General features: G+C 43.7%; 1 protein-coding gene across 1 annotated transcript in view; it reads right to left on the bottom strand.

Moving 5' to 3' along the window:
- The window catches only part of SMG1 (SMG1 nonsense mediated mRNA decay associated PI3K related kinase), a gene marked incomplete in the record, with an annotated part of 420,057 nt that overhangs the window by 268,390 nt on the left and 126,732 nt on the right, over positions 1-24,935 (bottom strand). The window contains 1 exon segment of the mRNA XM_077448938.1: positions 12,524-12,663. Within this exon segment, the coding sequence (XP_077305064.1) occupies positions 12,524-12,663 (140 nt within the window).

The following is a 24,935-nucleotide window of genomic DNA, read 5'->3' on the forward strand; positions in this document are numbered from 1 at the left end:
TGGTTTTGAAAATGTGAACAGGAGAATGGACAGTGGCCCTGCGATCCTTGAGAAGGACTGATAGGTGCTGTAAAGAACCCAAGCACCCTAACCATCTGGGGGGAATGGTTGCAGGTAGATTTAGAATTGTTCCCTGAGAGCAGGAGTGTGGAAGAAAAGGAAAAACCACAAAAAGGTTGTGAGTGTTAGAAGAGTAGGAATCCGATAGAGAGACCACCCTGTGAAAAATGCAAGAGTCAGTTGGCAAACGAATACATGGCAGGCAGCCATGACCCCACCCACATGACAAAGCTAAACAAATCTTCAAGGCAGGATATAGGAAGGGAGAATGACATTCTCTAAGAAGTCAATAAAAAGAGCCCCTGGGAAAGCAAGAAAGACTGGCTGCCAGGACACTGTTCCTATATTCCAAAAGAAAAAAGGAGGCTCCCCCCAGAATGCATACAGGGGGAGCAAGAGAAACTATGGTTGACTGGGCTAAAAGAGAAGGTTCTGTTCTTATAGAGGACCTTATAAGTAACCCTTTAGAGCAGAAAGGGAGGACTCTGCGTGAGCAACAGAATGCTAGAAAGAACCCAAATGGTTCATAGGAAGTCGCAACAGGGACGAAGAGCAACTTCTTGTAAAAAAGGAGTGCAAAGACAAACTACCAGGTACCAAAGGCAAGGTGTTTTGCAAGTCCAAACAAAATACATTGCAGGATGAGGAATGGGAACAATTTCCAGGATATGCTCTTTATCAATACTTTAGGAAAGAACTAACGCAAAAAGATAGATTACAGAGTATGTGTGGGGGGGGGGGGGAGAACAATTGATCCGTTCCTCCTAGTCAATTTCTAAAATAGCTACTGTAAATAAAAGAGAAGGAAAGTTGACAGTGTGGGCAGTCGATTCCAGGAAAGGTGCAAAGTGGAATACTTCTTCACTGAAATACGAAATCACCGTGCTTGTCTGATATGCCAAGAGACTGTGGCTGTTTATAAGGAATTTAATGTCAAGACTCTACTAGTCGAGCACATACACCAAGCTAAAAGGGCAAGACCACAGTGAAGAGCGTTAGGCAAAATGGTCACCCCTCACGCATGTTCATTTCATCAAATCTGGCCCCCTTTGAAAAAAGTTTGGACACCCCTGGCATAAACATAGTCCGATGATTGTAGGCCACGGTGACCTGTGTAGAAAAAGGGGGTCCATGTAACAGATCTAACAATGTAGTGGCAAATATAGTTCCGGTGACCTAGAGTGGGAAAGCAGTAGGGAGGGAAATTCTCATGGAGATGCAACCGAAGGGTGCTAATGGCATCATGTTTTATGAACAGTGTCCGTGAGACAAGATAAAGATGATACGAAGATTAGACTCCAATAGTCAGATATCCTGAGCAGTACAAGGCTTGGAGAGAAGTAAACAGAGGTGTACTGTAAACCGCCAGGGGAGAGTGAGAGCATCAGTGTTTGGGCCTATGGTCAGATTAAACTCAGAAGCTTTTTAAGAAACAAAAAGGTCTTACAGGCATCCGGGTAAATGAAGGCTCAGGGTTCGATTATGGACCTAATATCGCAACCACATGGCGGTTGCTATTAAGATTAGAGGATATTTCATATTAGAGATTTCAAATTAGGTCTATAGGAGACCAGGAAGATACCACAAGCTGAGGTAGCCCGTGACAAGGCTACAGGAGGCCGCAAACAAAGTTTTTAGAAGGGGAAATGCACTGCTGAATGTTTAAGGGTCCATACGCAAGATTTTAAAAAGTCTTTGAAAAACGCAACGACTATCTATGAGGGCTTGGCCTGGTTGACAATGGAGTAGGATGCACATGTGCTGAGCTCTGCTCCCAGTCTATTCTGCACCCAATGTCCACCGCTGGTAATATCACCTTTCTCGGCTGCTTGGAGTGCTGTCAACCCCCACCATAGATAGTTGCCTCGGAAAACCACTACCAATATGCCTTCCCTTGATAATTATAGGAGACAGGAGCAGAATCCAACAGAGGAATATGGCACCACTGCTGCATGCTCCCCCAGAGCCTGCCTTAGCTGACTCTGTGCTTGAGAGGATATCCACCTGCCAGGTGACCAAAGATAGGGGAGGTAAAAACAGGATTTTTAAAACAGATTACCTGTAAAATCCTTTTCTTTTAAGTACACAGAGCCATAGTAGTTACTATGTGGGTTATAAGCCACCTTCAGGTGATGGACACTGGCACACCCTAAGACAAAAAGTGCACTCCTATATAACCCCTCCCACTACTGGGAGTACCTCAGTTTTGTAGCCAAGCAATATACGTGTATACCAAAGAAGGGAGGGACCTGTGTCCACTGATGCACTTCAAAAGAAAAGGATTTTACAGTTAAGTCATTTTAAAAATCCTGTTTTCTTTTCATACATTAAGGGACACAGAGCCATAGTAGTTACTATGTGGGATGTCCCACAGCAATGGCAACTGAAGGGAGGGAGAAAAGAAAAAAAGGTAGCGAATTAAGAGGCTAGAGGACTTATACTGCAACCTGCAGTACACTACTCCCAAAGGCAATATCCTCATAACCTTTTACATCGATTTGATAGAATCTGGTAAATGTATGGACTGAAGACCAAGTTGCAGCCTTGCAGATCTGAGCCATAGAGGGCTGGTGATGCACCGCCCAAGAGGCACTAACAGCCCTGGTGGAGTGTGCTTTAACATGAAAAGGAGGAATCTTCTTTTTTAGACCATAAGCTTGAACAATCACTTGATGAATCCACTTGGAAATAAATTTCAATGCTGCCTGTCCTCTTAAGACCTTCTGGGTGTACAAACAAAACATCTGTTTTGCAAATCTGAGCGGTCTCTGTTAAATAGACCTTGACCGCTTTCACTACATCAAGGGAATGTAGTGACTTATCTTTCCTAGATGGAGGCTCTGGGGAAAAAAGGCAGAATAATATCCTGGTTCAAATGAAAACCCTTCACCACCTTCAGTAGAAATTCAGGATGAGGCCACAATACCACCTTATCCTTATGCATGATCAAATATGGCTCTTTACAAGACAGAGCCGCCAAATCAGATACCCTTTTGGCAGAGGATATGGCAACCAAAAAGATTTTTCTCATCAAAAAAACCAAGGGAATTTCCTGTATAGGCTCAAAAGGCCATTTCTGTAAAGCCAACAAGACTAAATTCAAATCCCAAGAATTAAAAGGTGCCCTGATGGGGGGGGGGGGGGGGGGGGATTAATCCACGTTACCCTCTGAATAAAACTACATACCAGACAGTGAGAAGCAAGGGGCCGTTGGAAGAATACTTAAAGGGCGAGACCTAGCACTTTGATAGTACTCAAGGTCAGCTTAATTTCCAATCCCATTTGCAGGAATGCAAGGATCCTACATATGGATATAATACCTGGGGTGTCAACCCCTGGATCCACACCAGGAAACATATGCCTTCCAGGCTCTATAGTAAAATGACTCTGGAGGCTGGCTTCCTAGCCTTAACCAAAGTAGACAAGACTGAAGGGGATAACCCATGGTCCTTTAGAATGTGGGTTTCAATACCCAAACCGTTAAATTTACTGTTTGTAAGGTAGGATGGAATACCGGACCTTGTGAGAGAAGGTCTGGCCACAGCGGCAGGGTCCAAGGGACCCCTACCACCGTCTTTATGACCTTGGCAAACCAAGATCTACTAGGCCATGCTGGGGCCACCAGAATCACAACCTTCCATTCCTGTTAAAACTAATCCCATGTAAAGACCAAGGAGTCTGTTCCGCACGACAGCGGATCCCTTGTCCTTGACACAAAGTTTTCGACTTTGTTGTTGAATCTGGATGTGAAGAAATCCACGCCCCAAACACCCCATATTTGACATATCGACAGAAAAACGTCAGTGTGAAGGGACTATTCTCCCGGAAACCATTGTTGGCGACTCAATTAGTCCGCCTGCCAATTTTCTATTCCCCGGAATGAAAATTGCTGATGGGCAGAAAGCAACATTCCTTGCCTAAGCTAGAACACGATTCACCTCTTTTTGGGCTGCACGACTTCTCGTGCCCCCCTAGTGATTGATGAAGGCCACAGCCATGGCATTGTCTGATTGAATCCTGACAGGACAATCCCGTAGTCAGAGTGTCCAGGTCTCTAGGGCCAGACGTATTGACTGAATTGCTAGAATATTGATGGACAAGGTCCTTTCTAACTTGGACCACTTCCCCTGGACAGAAGTTTCTTCCAGGACTGCTCCCGAGCCTAGAAGGCTGGCATCCGTTGACAATACTTTCCAGGATAATGGTAGAAAGGATTTCCTTTTTTGGGGGTTGCTGGATATCAACCACCAATTGAGGCTCTGAAGCACCTCAGGAGATAAGTGCATTGGAAAGTCCAAAGCCTTGACCTTCTTTTTCCAGGCCGACAGAATGGTGTTTTGTAGCAGTCTTGAATGAAACGCATAAGGGACGGCCTCGAAAGAGGCCACCATCTTTCCTAACAATTTCATGCACAGTCAAATGGAAGGATTTCTCGTTTTGAAAAGTTGAATCCGTTCCTTTATGGAGCTGACTCTTCCCCGGGGTAAGAATACCTTCTTTTGAATGGTATCTATGACCAGCCTCAAGTACTGTAATCTCCTTGATGGTTTTAAGGATGATTTTGCTAGGTTGAGAATCCAGCCTAAGAATTCAGGTAGTTTACAGCCGAGATTAAACTTGAGTTTAGACCGGAGACTGATTGATCTACTAAAAGCAGATAGCCTAGGACAGTTATACCCTGAGTCCTTAACCTGGCTAAAGGAGGTGCCAGGATCTTTGTGAAAACACGTGGTGCGGTGGCTAGACCGAATGGAAGAGCCACAAACTGAAAATTACTATTTTCTACCTCGAAGTGTAGAAATTTATGATGAGCGGGAAATATAAGCACGTGGAGATATGCATCCTTGACATCGATCAATGCCAAAAAAATTCCCCTCCTTGCAAAATGGAGACAACCGATCGGATTGACTCCATGTGAAAGGACTGGATATTTAAGTGCCGGTTCAGATCTTTGAGATCTAGAACGGGTCTTACCTCCCTGTTCAGTTTTGGAACCGTGAAAACCATGAACCCCGTTCCTCTGTAGGAACCTCTGATATCACCTCCTGGGATAAGAGATGATCCAGAGCTAGAAAGAGACTTCCTCTTCTCTGGATCTCTGAGAATGTTTGATCTTAGAAAACGAGTAGACAGGAATTCTTAGAACTTTCATTTGTAACCTAGAGAAATTGAGGAAGACACCCATCTGTCTTGACATTGTTCCTGCCAGATCTTTGAAAATTGCAGAAGCCTTCCCCCCACCTGAGCAAGCGGGGGCGCCCCTTCATAAGGAGGTTTTAGCATTTTGTTTTGCGGACTCTCTGCCCCAAGTTCTCTTTTGGCCCTGGGACTGCCCCTGAGGTCTTCCCCTTGAGCTTGACAGTGGAGGCCGTCGAGACTGTCAGGCAGATGCTCCTGGCACTGGAGAAGATGCACGCTTAAAGGAGAAATGCTTAAACTTCTTTTACTGGTGAGAGAGGTTTTCCTATTAGAAAGCCTTTGGATATACAGTGCCTTGCGAAAGTATTCAACCCCCTTTAACTTTTCAACCTTTTGCCACATTTCAGGCTTCAAACAAAGATATAAAATTTTTATTTTTTGTGAAGAATCACCAACAAGTGGGACACAAATTGTGAAGTGGAACGAAATCTATTGGATTTTTGAAACTTTTTTTAACTAATAAAAAAATGAAAAAGTGGGGCGTGCAAAATTATTCGGCACCCTTGCGTTAATACTTTGTAGAGCCACCTTTTGCTGCAATTACAGCTGCAAATCGCTTGGGGTATGTCTCTATCAGTTTTGCACATCTAGAGACTGAACTTCTTGCCCATTCTTCCTTGCAAAACAGCTCGAGCTCAGTGAGGTTGGATGGAGAGCGTTTGTGAACAGCAGTTTTCAGCTCTTTCCACAGATTCTCGATTGGATTCAGGTCTGGACTTTTGACTTGGCCATTCTAACACCTGGATACGTTTATTTGTGAACCATCCCTTTGTAGATTTTGCTGTATGTTTGGGATCATTGTCTTGTTGGAAGATAAATCTCCGTCCCAGTTTCAGGTCTTTTGCAGACTCCAACAGGTTTTCATCCAGAATGGTCCTGTATTTGGCTGCATCCATCTTCCCCTCAATTTTAACCATCTTCCCTGTCCCTGCTGAAGAAAAGCAGGCCCAAACCATGATGCTGCCACCACCATGTTTGACAGTGGGGATGGTGTGTTGAGGGTGATGAGCTGTGTTTCTTTTACGCCAAACATATCATTTTGCATTGTGGGCAAAAAGTTCGATTTTGGTTTCATCTCACCAGAGCACCTTCTTCCACATGTTTGGTGTGTCTCCCAGGTGGCTTGTGGCAAACTTTAGACAAGACTTTTTATGGATATCTGAGAAATGGCTTTCTTCTTGCCACTCTTCCATAAAGTGGAGATTTGTGCAGTGTACGACTGATTGTTGTCCCATGGACAGACTCTCCCACCTCAGCTGTAGTTCTCTGCAGTTCATCCAGAGTGATCATGGGCCTCTTGGCTGCATCTCTGATCAGTCTTCTCCTTGTCTGAGCTGAAAGTTTAGAGGGACGGCCAGGTCTTGGTAGATTTGCAGTGGTCTGATACTCCTATTTCAAAATGATCGCTTGCACAATGCTCCTTGGGATGTTTAAAGCTTGGGAAATCTTTTTGTATCCAAAGCTGGCTTTAAACTTCTCCACAACAGTATTACGGACCTGCCTGGTGTGTTCCTTGGTCTTCATGATGCTCTCTGCGCTTTCAACAGAACTCTGAGACGATCACAGAGCAGGTGCATTTATACAGAGACTTGATTACACACAGGTGGATTCTATTCATCACCAGTCATTTAGGACAACATTGGATCATTCAGAGATCCTCGCTGAACTTCTGGAGCGAGTTTGCTGCACTGAAAGTAAAGGGGCCAAATAATTTTGCACGCACCACTTTTCAGTTTTTTATTTGCTAAAAAGGTTTAAATTATCCAATAGATTTCGTTCCACTTTACAATTGTATCCCACTTGTTGGTGATTCTTCACAAAAAATACAATTTTTATATCTTTATGTTTGAAGCCTGAAATGTGGCAAAAGGTTGAAAAGTTCAAGGGGGCCGAATACTTTCGCAAGGCACTGTATTTATCAAAATAGTCTCCAAATAACCATTCACCATGAAATGGGAAACCGGCCAAGAGCTTCTTACACGGTGCTTCGGCTGACCAACTTTTCAACCATAGGACTCTGCGTGTATGCACTAGTCCTAGCATAAGCCTTGAGGCTTGAATAATAGAATTGTTCATAGCATCCACCGTAAAACATAGTGCATCTGATATGCCAGCCCATTTGCTGGGCCTGCTGATCAGGAATAATCTTAAGTATCTCTACAAACTGGACGATTATGGGCTGAGACACACCATTTGCCGCAAGAACCAGCTGTGTTACTTAACTTGCCAGAGACATGTTCTTAAAAAGAAATTCCAACCTTTTATCTGTTGGATCCTTTAACATTTGTGCATTGTCTCCCGGATTAGTCAGATTTTTATTTACGGAGGCGACTGCAGCATCGATTGCTGGAACCCCCCCCCCCCCCCCCCATTTCTTATAGAATTCCTCCTCCATAGGATAAAGTGTAGAAAACTTTTTTTGGAGGTAAAAACTGCTTATCCGGGTGTTCCCATTCAGAATATATCAGATTTTTTAGCCATGAATGGCTAGAAAAAGCATCCCAAACCAGAGGTGGGCTCCTCAACAGACTGCGCTACAGGCAGCAAAAAGGTTGAGCAAGGGAGTGTACCAAAAACTGTCTTGTGAGACTATTCCCTCCATATTAGGATCCTCAGATATCAGCGACCTTCCTGATCTTTTGGAAGAACTTCCTGATCCCCTGCCCCTTGTACCTCAGGATGAGTGTCCTGAGCACTAGATGAGGATCTGCTACGCTTGGAACCACTATGGAGAGTGGAGCATCAATCTTCTTTTCCAAACTAGAAATGGTAGAAGAAAAACTCCTGTGTGTGTATATATATCTATCTATCTATCTATCTATATATATATATATACACACACACACACACACACACACACACACACACACACACACACACACACACTGAAGTGTCCAGCGCTGCTGCAACACCAGTCTCCCCTGACGGCTCACTCTGACCAGCCGTATCACACTCAGAGGAGGATGAGATTTTCTTTGATATGGATTTAGGTTGTTGTAAAACAATTGACCTATTAGAACCCTTTCACTCATAGCCTGATGCACAAAGCAGAGGTACTACCAGAAGGAATGCATACACTGCTAGGCTATAGTCCAGCAAAATATTGCTATTAATGCCCAGACTGACGCAGTTGTATCCCTCCACAGCCAGCAGCAGCACAGTGTGCTTTTAAAAGCTTCCTCCACATGCACCTGGCGTCGGAGAACGCCAACACAGTTAGCCCTGCCCCCCAGCGTTGCCTACGGCTCCACCCGTTTTCAAAAAGACAGGTTTTCTCGCGCGAGTGGCGGACTACAGGTACCCTCGGACTTAGAGCAAGCATGGCTAGGGGGTTTTACAAAAGCCTCCAAGTGGCCGCTGGGGTTTCCCATTTTATTTTATTATTATTTTTAAATTGATCCGGGCTCTTTTGCCCCACGAGGGGGGAAATCCCAGCATGGGGGGGCCACAGGTTGAGACAGCGCTGTTTCCAGCATGAGGCAGTGAATGCTCAATACAGCCCCCCAGTGGTGACACAGGCATGACAACATTTTTCTTAAAAGTAGACATTCATAAGAAAATTTTAAAATATCTCTTAGAAAACTTCACTTACCTTCCCGCCGCAGGGTTTTCTGTGGTAAACCAATAGACCCAAGCTTCACCTTTCACGGTGGGCTCCGTTAAAACTTCAGGAGCAGGGGAACCTAAAGGTAACCCACAATCCTGGACCTGCAACAGCACCCTGCCAGTAAAACTTTATGGGATCACTACCAAAAAGTACTGGATCCCAGGGTCCAGCTCTCTAAAAAGAAGCATTTGCAGGCAAGATCTTGTTTCTTCGGATACGAGGCCTGGCTATCATTCAATTTGGCCCAAAAAAGGACACTTTGAAATGATCCGGTCAGCATGGCTAGCCCCAAAGATTGCTCCAGTGGAGCTCAGCACAGCACATTTTTACTAGTGACCATCACCTTAGACACTGGCAAAAAAACTGAGGTAATCCCAGTAAAGGGAGGGGTTATATAGGGAGTGCACTTCTCGTCTTAGGGTGTGCCAGTGTCCATCACCTGAAGGTGGCTTATAACCCACATAGTAACTATGGTTCTGTGTCCCCAATGTATGAAAAGAAAGTGGACATACCAGTCATTAGACAAGAACTGCACAAACTGAGAGACCATGGTACAAAAGCCGAGACTAAAATCAGTTGAACTGAGGATACCTTCCACCTCCTGCAAGCTATGCAGCGCCAGATTCAACAGCTCGCCCAGAAACAAGATGATCTGGAGAACCGAGTTGGACATTGCAACCTCCACTTTACTGGCGCTCTGAAAGTACTGACCCCGCTACCTTCCTGGAGAATCTCCTGACCATCACCTTTGGTAGGGTGGTCTTCACTACTGTTGTGGTGGAACATGCACACCGCATGCCAGCCCTACAACCCCCAGACCGTGCACTGCCTTGTACCTTCATAGCCAAGCTACTGAACAAGAGACAGAATGCATCCTGCGGCTCTCCCAGGAATAGGGTAATATTGCTTTCCAAAATGGACGAGTGTTGGTGTTCGCAGAATTCTCAGAGGAGGTCCCGAAGCAACGTTCTGGCTTCACTGATGTCAAACGGTGTCTCCGTATTCATCACTTGAAGTATACCCTGCTTTTTCCAGCCCACCTCCTTGTAGTGAGAGACGACCGGTTGCACTTCTGTGAAGATTCTGAACTGGCCTCTACCTGGTTGGATCAAAGAGATGCTGTCCTGTTTGAGGAAAACTTCTCAACCTGGATCTTGTCAGTACGCTCCCTCTTCCTCTGGCAGTCCTTTCACTGCAATGGATGCCACCTTATAGATTTGCTGTTCCTATGTTAACTTTGTTTCTCAGTAACTGTGTCCATCAACCCTGAAGAGGAGGATGGTTACTCATCTCTGCACCCCTTGCTATGCCCGCAGCAGTGGGCCCCATATTACCCTTTATCATCCGGTGGAGGTGTATGTTTTACTTTGGCAAAAGTTTTTGTTTTATATTTTTCTGTATACAGAGCATGCTTGTGAATTTTACTGGTTCTCCTACAAAGCAATACAATACAATTGACACTCCAGTGAGTGTTCGCCCTCATAGGACTTTATAACTTGTTTTTCTTCTAGGCTCTGACATGTGGACCCGATGGCTACATGACTGACCACCTCCCTGGTTCTCGGTTCAACCTATGTTTTGGGTATTATGCTCCCACCATGCTTGGGGCACAGAGAGCAGGGTGGGATGTTTTCCAGTTCAGGTTTAAGATTTTCCTTTTTATTGAATGGTTATTTGCATGGTGCTCTGTATTGTGGTACTTGAATCCGTCCTGGAAGTCAAGCTGATGTATCTCGTATCGTCTATGATCTTACTTCCCTTATGGCTCCCATAACATTTCTCACGTGGAATGTCCGTGGGATCCGCTAAAGCTAAAATGTTCTGCTGTTTATCGTCTCAAATCCCAACGGGCTGATATTGTGGTCCTAGTTGACACACTACTGGCCAACTTAAAACTTGCCCTCAAGCACCCCTGGATAGGCTGGGCTTACCACGTGACGACCACCCCATACTCCTGGGGAGTGTCTGTTCTAATTGACAAAACAGTCCAATTTGAGATCTTATCGATACGCTCAGACCCTCAGGGCAAATTTGTTTTTATGCATGTGACATTGTATGGGAGGCCTTACTTGTTTTTGGGCGGTTATATTCCTCCCCCTTACAGTGGTCAGTGACGGCTTTCTATTTATGGTTCAATATCCCGCCACATCTGCTATTTGGTTGGGGGATTTCAATATGGTCCTCAATCTAGCATTAGACCATCTACACTCGCCTCCTGCCACATCTGAAAACTCGGTGACCCGTTGATGCTTATTTACTGATTTTCCCTTGGAGACTTGGCATTACAAATATCCAACCACCCAATTTTTTGGTTTCTCAGCAACACATTTAACCACTTATCGACCGCCACATGACGATGTTCATCCTTTTTTGAAGGAGGATCTCTCGGTAACGGCAGCAGCTGCTGCCACAAACGAGTTATCCATTTCTTCAGGCGGCGGTTCGGTAAACGATAATGGTGGTCTCTGCATCAGATTCATCGCAAGATCACGGTTATCGGCGGCGGGAGAGGTGCAACCCCCCTCCGCCGGTTACCAGAGCCGTCAGCAGTGGTGGAGGCGCTTGGGTCCTATCCGTGGCTGGGTATGGAGAAGAGTGAGGCTAAGATGGCCCTCCACCTGTCTCCTTACCATAGCAGGCGGAAGCTTCCTGCCCATACGTCTTAAAGGCACATTTTTTCAAATTACTTTTTTTTTTATTGCATTTAAGTCCAAATACGAGATCTGAGGTCTTTTTGACCACAGATCTCATATTTAAGAGGACCTGTCATGTTTTTTTTCTATTACAAGGGATGTTTACATTCCTTGTAATAGGAATAAAAGTCACCGAAATGTTTATTTTTTTTAAAAAGAAAATAATTTTTTTTTTTAAAGCTCCCTGTTCTGACGAGCTTGAGTGCAGAAGCGAACGCATACGTGCGTAGTGCCCACAAAAAACAGGGGGGGGGGGGGGGGGGGGCTAACTTTACTGTGGTCTTATTTTTTTATTCAAAAAAGTTAATTTTTTCAACAAAAAAAAAAAAGTGCGTTTGTAAGGCTGCTGTGCAAATATGGTCTGACAAAAAGTATTGCAATGACCGCCATTTTATTTTATAGGATGTATAATGTTTGGGGGTTCCAAGTAATTTTCTAGCAAAAAACGTGTTTTTAACATGTAAAAAAAGAGGCCTGGTCCTTAAAGTGGTTAAATATGTTCCACATAGATTTTATAGTGGTGTCCAACATCTTGCTACCTCTGCTCAAGGAAGCAGGATTATATTTTTTTGGACCATGAACCTTGCTGTGTAACTCGCTCTCTTGTTCTTTCTTTGACTGGCTCGTCTATTAAAGTGGTTGTAAAGGTAAAGATGGAGGGGGAAGAGAAAAAAAAAAAAAAAAACGGTTTATTGCCTAAGGACACCATCAAAAAACTAGAGCCTCACAAAAGCTTACATAGCTATAGGGCAGCAAAGCTTTTGTCAGTGTCCACTCAATTGAACAGCAAATAACCATGGTCTTAGAATGAACTGTTATGTCCTGTACAATTATGATATCCCACGTTCATACACAAAAATACAATATACACAGTCTGTCTGAAAAAGTCTATGGGCAACATGATTGTTGTAAAACCTAAAAGATCGTAAAGTGTTACAGAATAAACCCAGATCTTTCAACATACCATTTGCATGTTTGGGGCTGGCAGAGGTGCTGCTGGAATTAGCCAATTTTAGAACTATCTTATCAAAGCCAGGGGTACTGCAATCTACCCCAGTCATGGCACATAAATGTTCTTGATATTCCACTGCAGCTTTCTCAAACCTGTGAAAAAAGCAGAATATTAATTACAACCAAGATTTGAAGATTTTTTAAAATGTTTAAAATCTTTTGGTTCTTAGAAACAATAAAAAAAATCTCAAAATATCTTGATATTTGACCAAATAAAACTATTGTGTTCAAACCACATATTCAAAGTAGAACTATAAGCAAAACTTTTTTCTTCATTTTGGAGTAAGGGATTGTTATAACCCCTGTAAGGTTGATTTCTGCCATCTCTGTCCCATTTGGGAGCTTTACGTTCACTTCCAGTCCCATAACCAAAAAAGGAAGTGAGGGGAAATACCTATAAACTAAGGGTATCTCTTGGGGACCCCCTAGGTCACCAGAACCAAGTTGCAAACCTATTGGAAGATATCCCTTTTATTACTTTTCTGGAGATAACCCAAAATTGGATTTTCTTTTACTTTCAAATTTAATAAAAATGGTAAAGCAGGACAAATAGAGAGGGAGATTCTCCGGGAGACACACGGAGCAATAGAAACCTGATGGATTAGAACACCTATCTCCCCTCTATCCAAAACAAAGAAATTAATCTTCTGTCATGACCATCTTAGTATACGTTGTACAGTCAGCCCTGCTACAAAAAAGGCTGTACAACATGATGTTAATATAGTCAACAGAAGTTTTTTTTTTTTATTTGTGTTTACAATACTAATACTCCCAATTGCACATTGGTTTGTAATACCCAGTAGCCCTATTTACAAACATTCGGTCTCCTTTTAGAAACAGTTGGGTGCTGGGGCCCATACAACATGAATTAGCCATTTTGTTTCTCTTGCTGGAGCCGTGTCCAGGCAGCTTATGTTACTGAATGGGGATGCAGAGGCTGTACAAATACAGTCGCACACCACAAGCATGCAGGGGCAAATGTGTAGAGTTAGAGCTGCACGATTCTGGCTAAAATGAGAATCACGATTTCCTTGCTTAGAAGATGGATCACGATTCTCACTGCGTAAAATCATCTTTCACATTAAAACAAAAAAAAATAAAAAATTGGGCAAACTTTACCATTTATATTTTTTTATTCATTGAAGTGAATTTTTTCCCCAAAAAATTGCGTTTGAAAGACTGCTGGGCAAATACAGTGCCGACAAAATATTGCAGCAATTTATTGTATTCCCTAGGGTCTCTGCTAAAATAATTATATATATAATATATAATATATAATATTGATTTTAACTTAAAACAAGTGTCATAAAAAGATTTAGACTGTAAGTGGTTAAACTTCCTGCTTTTACAGGTTGTTAAAAATTTGGCAGACTGCCTGGATTTTTTCTTTTGCAAACAAGTTTATCCCTTTGATCTAAGGAGGAAGAGTTAGTTACAATGTTTCATGTTAAAAACTTGGCAGACTCCCCAGATGTTTTCTTTTGACAGCTGGTGAGCAGGTCTCTCCACTTGTTATATGAAATAATCAGCAAACTCTGCAATAGAGAATGTCAGGGGGGTTGAATCAGAACATTTTTTTTTTTTTTTTTTTTTTTAACAATTGTGCAGCTCTATGTGGAGCCCATGTGAATGAAGCCTAAATCATCCAAAAAAAATTGATATTTTTAGTTCGCTTAAAATTCATTTTTGGAGTGACACAGCAATTTAGAGACTGAGTTATACCATTACCTTCAGGAGGATTTCGACACTGGCAGAAAAAAAAAAAAAAAAAAAATCACCTTATGGTAGCAGAAAAGGTTCAGTTCACAGGAGGTGACTGTTACTGTGCATACTAAGCATTTGTCACAACCAGAAGTAGTGGTTGAAAGGTACTTCATCCATGTTGAATGATAAGGGCTTGATGTGTGCAACACTACATAGAATATGTCAGTCTCCTCAGCTGCACCCTCTCCTACTTGTAAACCAGCAGATCCCGGGGGTTTCAATTAGCACCCACAGCCTCAGTAACCAGGTAGCTTACCTGTCTCCGTCCCACGTGGTCTACTTACAAACCGATTCTACAGAGACAGCCTCATATTTAGGGCTCTGCCACAGCTTAGAAACTAGAACGTAAACCATGGTTAACATGGTAAACTCAGGTCTGGAAAACTCCACAATAGAAAGTCAAGTGCCCAAAGGTCACATTTCAGGATAGCTCCTCAAATGTGCTATCCAGCAGTGTCTAGGTATGGTCTTCAAAAGCTAGTGCTCAGGAGATGCCGATCTGGATAGCTGCGAATAGAGACCAGCTTAACAGCTTGTAGATGAATCTTGGTTGAAGAAGAAGAAAAAAAAAAAAAAAAAAAAACACAGACTACCTTGAGCAAAGAGAAAATCATGGGCATCAACAGCACCTTATCGCTATGCAACGACACCATTAAAACCAGTGACAGAAGCAAAAGGATGGGAGATCGGCCCTTGGGACAAGTGAATCTAGATTGTCTGGCAAGGCTAAAACTTTGCTGTATTAATACCCGGTTGGTGTACAATATCCACCTGAACCAGAAAAATTTGAGGATCACCAGAATGCTCATGTCGATACTATGGAGCCGGCAAGAAGTTTCAGAGGAGGAAAAGGCATAAGGATGTAATGATTCAACAAAACCAGAGGATCATTTGCTTAAACCAAGAGATTTCAACACCTGGATACAAAAACTTGTGCAGTTGTTTAATCTAGAGGCTGGAGGTCCACATCTAATGTTCAACCTGTGACACAGATCCTGCAATGTGTGAAGAGACCAATGTCCCAGGTCAAGACACTACTGGCTGAGAAATTTCTGCCTGCCAAATGTCTATGCCTTGATAGCCGATAAAGCTGAAACGTAAATGTTCTGCCCAGGTCAGGATATACAATACCTTTTTCTGCAGCAAGACTTGTGTCTCTTACCTCATTGATGATGTACGCCACAGCCATGTCGTTTTCTAACTGAACCTGGATTGGATGGCCCTCCAAAAGGTTAATCTGACAACAGAATATTGTGTTGCGGATGTCTAAAATAAAATTTAGCAAAAAGCTCTGCCTCAAAAAGGAGGCTAACTTTAGTCCCAAGACTAATGCAGAGAGTCCGTTTCTGGACTGAAAAATTTGAACCAAGGGTCGGAGAGTCTGAATCTTCTCCTGAGGAAAGAACACTCTGGTCCGAGATATATGCAGGACCACACCCAGATATACCCAAATGATGAATTCCAGTTCCAGCAACAATTTCTAAAAATAAATACAGTTTTCACTTGAACCTTCTGTAACACATGGACAGTCAAAGTTTATCTGCTACAATCCTCACCAAAGGTTCCCTCAACAGAAGGTTGTCCAAGCATCCCCAAAAAGTTGCCATGAACGCAACAAGGCCAAAACTGAGGCCAGAACGCTGTTAAACACCTGAGGTATGGAGGGGAGGCAACAGTCAGACACCCCCAAACCCAGGAAAGGGAGAGTGCCCCGTCTTGAGGATTTGGCAGAAGTAGAATGCCAGACCCTATGAAGTTGAGGGAATGGAGAAATTAATGAAAATCCTAGTTGAGCAAAGAGGGAGATGGCATTGAAGTCTGATTATTAGGCTTCTTCCACTGGAATAGATGGGTGCCCTTGCCTCTGAACAGGCACTGTCCACCACATGGATCAAATTTTTCTTATAAGTGAGTTCTGCAGTCTAGGACTTTAACCAACTTGTCCTACACATAGTTACCAGGGACATGTAGGATGAAAAGCCTCCAGTAAATTATCACAGCTGAAATGTAATGTTACAGTCACCTGCTCTACACCTTTAATAAGAAAGTTCCAAAGCAGCAGTGGTTAGAGTCTTTAAAGGATTTTGATCAGTAAGATATGGTTTGAGAAAGAAAAATCACAAAAGAATCAGGTGAAGAGTGGGCCTACCAATGAAATCAAAGCTCTGCAAATAGCTTCCAATCGTTCATTGGCTGGGGGTTACTAAAGGCTGGTGAATCCCCCTCCAAAAATAGTAGTCACCATCTTAATCCCTTGGTGCCAGCCTTTTAAGGGGTTTGCTTTGCCGGGAGGTGGGGCGGGGCTTATGGCCAATGACCACTGATTGGCTGTCACATGATCAGAAAAGTCCAGATTGGAAACTTTCCATGGGCAGTCGGTCACTGTCGGGAGAGACAAGGCGTGTGCTCACAAGCACTGTTGACACTAATGCATGCAAAATATGCGGCCACTCTGCATTAAGGCCTGGCCACTGAGAGGCCACATATTTGCTTGCACTTGGCACGGAGTGTTTAAAAGATGGCTGGAACCACTAAACAGAATAAAAGCAAGCAAGAAGCTTAGGAATGCAAACAACTTATTAAAGAGCTTTCAATAGCAGGTACAAAAAGGAAAAGTCTTTGCAGCTCTAGGGGCCCTATGTGACCCATGACTGTAAAAAGCAACAAGCTGACACCCTTGCTTCAGAGTGGTGTAAACTGCATTGTAAGAGACAGAATGGTCTTCTCAAAACATTGGAATATTATAAGTAGACTAAATGCTCAGGGGAAAGAAGTGCACTTGTAGCCTCTGCGATCAGACTCCACAAAAAAAACTAGGCAATTTGGGCGATACAGTCATGAATGACAGTGGTTAAAAAAACAAACAAAAAAAACCTCAGCGGAAAGGGAGGACGACTCAGCCATACTATGATGGCAACGAGAACACCAAAGGAGCAAAGACTAGTACCAGAGGACAGCATGATTTTAGGTTGCAGCCGATGCCATCAGTAGCACACTGTAAGCAGTCCCAAGTTCTTAGCAGAAAATGAGCTTGGGGGAACCCAGCATAGCGGGGGGGGGGGGGGGAGGTGGATTTGGTTGAAAAAAATAAATAAAAACCCCGGAAGAGGCATGGAGATATTAGAAAAGGGGTATACCCCGTCTGGGCCAGGCCAAGTTTATTTTACTTTCTACTTGCTACCTGTAAAATTAAAGGAAGTGCATCAAAGGACACAGGGATCCCTCCCTACTGCCATCTGTTTCTCATTTATTGGTTGTATAGTAGTCACAAAGCAACAATCCGGGAAAAAGAAAAAAAAAAAATCTACCAAGGCCTTGTATCTTTGCGCACACCTGTGCAAAGGGCCATCTTCGCCTGCACAGGTGCCCCATGCAACACAAAATGCAGTATAAAATTATGTATGTTCTTTATGCTATTCATATTAAATTTTGGATATACATCAGGTGCTCTGGCGTTTTGTAATTTGTTTTATGATTTTGTTCTGTGAGCAGTACTTTTGCATTAGGGTTTCAAGGACAAGGAGGAGCCTTGCCCTTGATACCATAGGCCTGAGAAATGAGCTGATGAATCCACAAATAGTGGATTGAGAAGACCCTGGTAAAAACCCTTAGGTAAAACAAACAGGGACTCAGAATGCCAAAACAAAGCTATGGACTTAAGATAAATATGAACAGCTCAAATAACATCCAAAGTCCTAGGCCTCTCCACCACCTATTGCTGATGTAGCACCAGGAAAAGTTCTATGCAGAACAGCACAGACAACTCTGAGACCCCACGGGCTGAAGGGCAACCAATAAAACCTTAAGGCTCCATGCACACTGGCAAAAAAAAAAAAAAAAAAAAAAAAAACTTTACTGCTACAGGAGTTTTGTGTTCTCCCTGTAGAAGCAGCTCAATGTTATCCTATGTGTCCATGCACATTACGGCAATTACAGGCATATTTTGAGCTTAACGTTTAGAGGCAGGAAAAAATAAAAAAAAATAACAAAACAAAACAAACACACACTTCTGGTTTGCATTTCCAATTGGAGCTTACTGGCTGAAAGAAACGTTAAACTCATCTAAACTTTGTTAAAAAAATTCTCTATATGAGAAGGAGCAAATCTCAAACAGGAAAGTCTGCAACATAGACCACACCAAATTAAGGTCCTACAGAGACAAAAAGGGGCTGCAATACAACAGCCTGGACAAAAGTTTTTACCAAGGACTGAAGCATAATAAGTCTCTGAAACAGCAAAGGCTGACATCTGCCCCTTGATGGTACCTAAAGCCAGAAACATTTCCACACTAGATTAAAGAAAAGCCAAAATGTGATCCACAATATAATGGTTGGGGATGAAACTTATGAGCCTCGCTCACACCAGGGGAAATACTTTCCATGTACAGTAGGCAGGAACATCTTATCCCTCCAACAGGGATGGGGTGTTTCCCACTGAAAGGCATGAAAATCCCTGGCCTGCAACACAAACCTGTCCAGTATATGTTGAATCTCAATGCCAAGAGATACACACCTAGAATCCCCCACCGCAGACAAATCTCTGCAAAATCTTATGGCAGAGGGGCACCCTGAAGGACAGGCCCAAATGCAGAAAGACCAGTGAAGAAAAGCCAGCCCAATCACCCTGAAACATCTGCTTATCTGATGACCATGTTTAAATGAATAGTGAGATTTTCCAGAACACTGCTCAAACCTAACAAATTGGCATTCACCATCATAACCTTCCTGCATCTGCACAGAGCTCCACTATTTCAAAGCAGACCTGGTCTTTGGAGTCCAATGCATTGGCAGATGCAAGGACTCCTGACACTCGTCCCAAACCAACAGCATATTGAATTGAGTTCTGGAATGAAAATGGGTATTGCAGACCACATCGAAGGCAGCTACCATCTTCCTTGGTAACTTCATAGAGGCCCAAATTAAGCAGCTTTTTAGCGTCCTCATGACCTCCATCGGGGATTGAAAAGACTGCCATTTCCCCTGGGGATGCAGTACTTTTGACTGTGCTGTCTCAAGGTCTAACCCAAAATACTCCAGACATTGCTTAAGAACCAGAACTGACATTTGAAAGTTTAGCACCCAAACAAACCTTTTTAAGTCCTGCACTGTCTGATGGACATTTGAAGTCAAAGTCTGAGCAAATTGCACCCTGAAAAGGTTATCCAGGTACCCCAAACAATGGGTATTCCCCAGGGTCTTTAACAGCCCCAAAACTGGAACACCTTACTAAACAAACACTCTGGAAACTGTGGAAAGGCCCCAATACCACAAACCGGTAGTGGTTATGCTCTACTGCAAACGGCAAAAACATTTTTGGTAAAGCCAGGGAGGTCCCCCTAAAGAAGTGAGCCATCAGGTAGACTTCATCCTGAACGTCTGTACCATCAAACAGAGTAGGCCGGAAGTCTCCATTTGGCTTGGGAACCATAAACATATTTGGAAAAGAAAGCAACAGATCTCTGCTCCTCCAGCACAGATGTGAGGACCACCCACGACAGTAAACTTTCCAGAGCTGCAAACAAAACTGCTGTGTGTTGTGGCTTTAAAGATACCACTGAGAACAAAGCATGCAGGGGGGGAAAAAAGACATGCCCCAGCTTGAAACCTCTGGACACCATGCTGTAAATCTAAGTCCTGAGCAAGCGGGGGTGTACCCTCACTGGGAGGAGACAAGCCAAAAGGGATTTGTACGCACAACCCCCTGAAGAGCAGTCTTAAAAGGGGAATTTGAAGCAAGAGCTTTTTTGAAAAGCATTGATAAAGAAAAAACCTGTCCCATGAGGGGTAACTCAGGGCCAGACACTGGTCAAGACCAGACAAGAGAAAAGCAAAATACAAGTGATGAGTATTCCCTGGGACTCAACTCTCTGACCTTGCATGAGGCAAAGTAAGCATTCCATGTGCGATGGTAAATCTTCTGGGAGTTGAAATTTGTCATGGAGTAGGAATAGGAGTCAAAAGGGGGATCTTCAGAGAGCAGACAAACCAGCTTCAAGTGAGTCCAAGAAATCACCAATGCATCCACTGCGAAGGTCAAAAAAATAGCTGGTCTTTGCTATAACCTTATGCAGCATGTGGTTTAACCTGGAGGCCAGAGGTCTTCATCTAGTTTTTCGCACCTTTCAAAGATTTTGAAAGATCTCCGATAGAGAATATATATGGTTACAAGTAGTCCAACTAATGGTATGCCTGAATGTTATCCCATTCTTGAGCTTTTCTAAATATGTTTTGTCTTCATAACCTGTGTGGAGATTTTCATGCTATACCCCCAATCTTATTTATATACTTCAGCTATGTTTGCCTACTATTTGTCTGTACCTCTGCGTCCCTTACTAAAAAAAAAAAGTTAATATGGAAAAGAAAGATCTCTTGGTTTAATGACCACTCTCCCGGGTCTAGGCTTTGATGACTTGGGAAGTCTGCCATGCCAATTGTCTACTCTGGGGAAGTAGACAGCCAAGAAAGCTGGCATGAGAGTTTCCGATGGGGTGAGTATGAGGACTGTTTTTTAAGTAAATTCTAGGAGGTATAACTAAGGAGCAACATCTGACTTGAAGGACTTTTTGGAACATTTAAAAATTAAAAGCATCAAATAAAGTCAATGCATTTAGGAGGGGAAAACCGCCCCTTCTCGAGCAGTCAGTTTTAATAAAGTCAGAACATAATGCTTGATGAAGGCCAGCGTCTCCTGATGGTATTAAAGGCAGCTTGACTGGGTGACGTCGCAGACGAGGTCCAGTGTTGTAGAGATAATCTGAGGGCTCTCAGTTCCAGAATGTGAATAGGAAGTTTCAACTCTTGTGTTCCTCTCCAGAGAATAGGTCAATCACCCAAGAACATGAACATTATTATAGTGTGCTCTGTGGGCAGATACGTTATTTCTTGCCTGTGCCCAATCACCTCAAAATAGCTTTATATAATCCATGGACTATGAATACAAGTTTTCTGTGCTGCAGTATATGATTAAATGCATTTTTAGTTGCGGCTCCATGTCACTAAATTGCAAACATTACCAAATGAAATCTTGGTTTCTCCTAGAAAAAAACCTCCGACTCACCGGTGACTGTACTTCTAGAAGTCTTTCAGGACAGCACCCGGAGAGAGCGTAGCTCCACCCACCTTCCCAGGAAATACTGCAAATAATTCCTTTTAAAAGGCAGCCCCCTTCCGCTATGGCCTCAGTTGTAAAGGAGAAACCTCCAGCCATGCTGAAAAACAGAATTTTAGAACAAAATATATACATATAATAAAAAAGTGCAAGCCATATTGGAAACCACTAGGGAGGGTAATAGCTGCTGTCCTGAAAAGACTTCTAGAAATACTGTCACCGTTAAGTCTAAGGTTTTCTCAAAGCGTCTTTCAGGACAGCACCTGGACAGGATAAGCAAGAAACTTACTCTAGGGTGGGACCACTGCCTGTAGAACAGATTTGGGTCGGGAGAGGTGCCAGCCCTCTCAGCCCAAGATGTTGCCACTGCCCTCATTGAGTGGGCTTGGATACCCTCTGGCAGTATCTTCCCTGAGACTTTGTAGGCTTCTTCAATGGCTGTTCTGGGCCATCTTCCTATTGAGCTCTTGGAAGCACACTGTCCCTTGACGTGCCCCTGAGAACAGCACAAAAAGGGAAATTCCAGATGATGCATTAGGCATCTCTTCACATCCAGCGTATGGAACTTTTCCCCTTTAGAATTGGCTGGGGATGTGCAGAATGTTGGTAGAATCACATCCTGAAAACGATGAAAGGCGGAGGGTACATCTTCAGGATTATCTGGAAAGACTGTTTGGAAAGGTTCTAGTATATAACAAAACTTGCAGCTCACCGACTCACCTGGCGGAGGTTGCTGCTACTAATAGGGCTGTTTCCAGATTCCAATTTTTTACCGCCTCCTCTAGAGGTTCAAAAGGATTCTCCATTAGCCCCTGAAGGACCACTGACAAGTCCCAACTTGGATTTTTTTCTTTTTTATAGGTGCTGGTCTTGACCTAGCCTTTGCTATAAGAACCTAACAACTAATGAATCTCTTAAAGCGGTTCTTCACCCTAAAGGGGAAGTTCTGCTAATCTGATCCTTCCCCCCCCCTCCGGTGCCACAATCGGCACCTTTCAGGGGGGAGGGGGGTGCAGTTATCTGGATAATCCAGGTATCTGCACCCACTTCCAGGCAGACCGCCGCAGACACCCCTCCCTCCCCTCGTTGTGTTCTGGGAAACACAGTTCCCAGAACACAGCGGGGGATCTGAAGAGACGTGCAGCGAGACTCGCGCATGCGCAGTAGGGAACCGGGCAGTGAAGCCGCCATGCTTTATTTCCCGATTCCCTGACAGAGGATGGCGGTGGCAGCAGCGAGACGAGCGAACGCTCGTCATCTGCCGCCGACATCGCTGGACCCTGGGACAGGTAAGTGTGATTTTATTAAAAGTCAGCAGCTGCAATATTAGTAGCTGCTGGCTTTTTTTTTTTTTTTTTTTTTTTTTTTAGGTGCAGAACCACTTTAATAACTGTACTTTCAAAAAAACTGATAACGCGGCCACCTGAGTCTTCAAGGTGCTAACCGCTAACTCTTTCTCCATTCCATCATGAAGAAATTCCAGGATGGAAATAGTCTCCTGCAGCAAATACTTCTTTGTCTTGCACCAGGAGTCGTACCATTTCCAAACCTTGAAATTTCTTGAGACTTTTTTCCTGCTGTTTAACAGCATAGAAACTATTTTGTCCAACAGACCCCTTTTCTTTAGGATTTGCTCCCTCAGAAGCCAAGCTGCCAACTTGAACTGGCTTACTTCTAGATGCCAGATGGGTCCCTGGCTCAGAAGATCGTCCTGTAGGGGTAACATCCAATGGGGTTTCATCCCTAGGTTCAGGAGTGTTGTGAACCAAATCCTCTTGGGCCAAAAGGGAGCCACCAGTATTATATTCGTGGACTCTTTCAGAAGTTTGAGGACTAACAGTATTAACGGGAAAGGGGGGGGGGAAGTATAGCACAAATAAAAGTCCCACAGCTGAGCCAGAACAGTATGTTGGGAGTTATGCGTTTGAGTGGGTCACAAACAGGTCGATCTGAGGACTGCCCCACCTACTTATCACCATCTGGAAAACTTCAGAGTTTAGACTCCACTGATTCCAAAAGTTTCTCCTGCTTAGAAAGTCAGCCATAAGATTTATGCTTCTTTCAGTTGTATGGCCGACAGGGACATCAGATTCTTCTCTGCCCAGATTAAGATCTCCCGAGCAAAGTACAGGACCCTGCTCCTGCTACCTCCCTACTTTTCTACGTAGGCAACTGCCGTGTCATTGACACAAGATCTGAACGTGTTGACCCCTGATCTCTTTCTGAAACCAGAGAAGCCCCATCCAAATTGCTTTCACCTCCCTCCAAATTGGATGATCATTTTGCATCTGAACTTGTCCAGATTCCCTGCTTAAAACAATCTTCTAGATGCGCCCCACACCCCCAGGAGCTTGCATCTGTCGTTAACCTTTTTGGGAGGTGGGAAATGCCCAAATTAGGCCCTCGTTTAGGTTTAACTGGTTCCCCCACCACCATAACTTTCTCCTCACTTGCACCAGAATCACAAACCTCTTTTCCAAGGGTTCTTCGTGCCTCCAATTTTGGAGAAGCACTTGCTGCAGATCCCTTGAGCGAAGACGGGCTCATTGAACAGCAGGAATGGAGGATGTTAGAAGACACAGAGTTGACACTGTTGACTGCACTGTTACTGGCAAGCTTGTCAGGATCTGTTTTATTGCCCCCAGGATCTTTTCATTTTTCTCTTCCGGCAAGAAGATACTTAGTCCCTTAGCAAGTGATAACATTTTTTGGGTTACAGCATCGACTTTGTCCAACTAAGTATGACTTCTCCTCATTCAGGATCCAACCTAGGTCTTGCAAGTGGTATTTTGTTCTGTTCAGATTCACCAGCAGCTCTTTTGAGCTGGCGATTAGAAGTAGATCGTCTAGGTATGGAACTATCATGATTCCTTGGATCCTCAGAGGCGCCAAGGCTTCAGCTATGACCTTGGTGAAGATACTTGGAACAGATGGACTAAAAGGCAGAGCTCTGAACTGCAGATGGGCTATCCTGCCCTCTGAGCCGATTGCCAGACGCAAGAATTTCTGGGATGCTACTGCTATTGGAATGTGCAGGCAAGCAACCCTGGAGGTTGATGGAAGCCATAAAAAACACCCCACCTTAAGTAGCTACCTTACGGAGTAGATCATATCCATGCATAACCTTTTGTAGTGAATGGACCAATTCAGGAGTTTCAGGTTCAAAATTAAGCTAAATTTTCCTGAGTGTTTGTTTATTAGACAAATGTGAGAATAAAACCCTAGACCTTCCTCCTTTTGAGTTACTGGAATATTCACTTCCTAATGCCTCAACACTAAAAGGGATATCAGGGATAGGGCCTTGTCCTGTGCTCAGGGTCATAAAGAAGCAGTTTGGAGGTCTCTCCGAAGACTTCAGCCCGTACCCCTAGGAGATGACATTCAGGACACAGGGACTGGAGGTTACTGCCCACCACTGTGGGAAGAAGGCCACAGCAGGACCGCCGTCACTGGCTTTTTAGCTGGCTGTTCGGGACATCTGAACAGAACAGCTT

The sequence above is a fragment of the Lithobates pipiens genome, unplaced genomic scaffold (assembly GCF_037356315.1).
Source record: "Lithobates pipiens isolate NorthernLeopardFrog02 unplaced genomic scaffold, aLitPip1_a1.2 Scaffold_22, whole genome shotgun sequence".
NCBI lineage: Eukaryota > Metazoa > Chordata > Amphibia > Anura > Ranidae > Lithobates > Lithobates pipiens.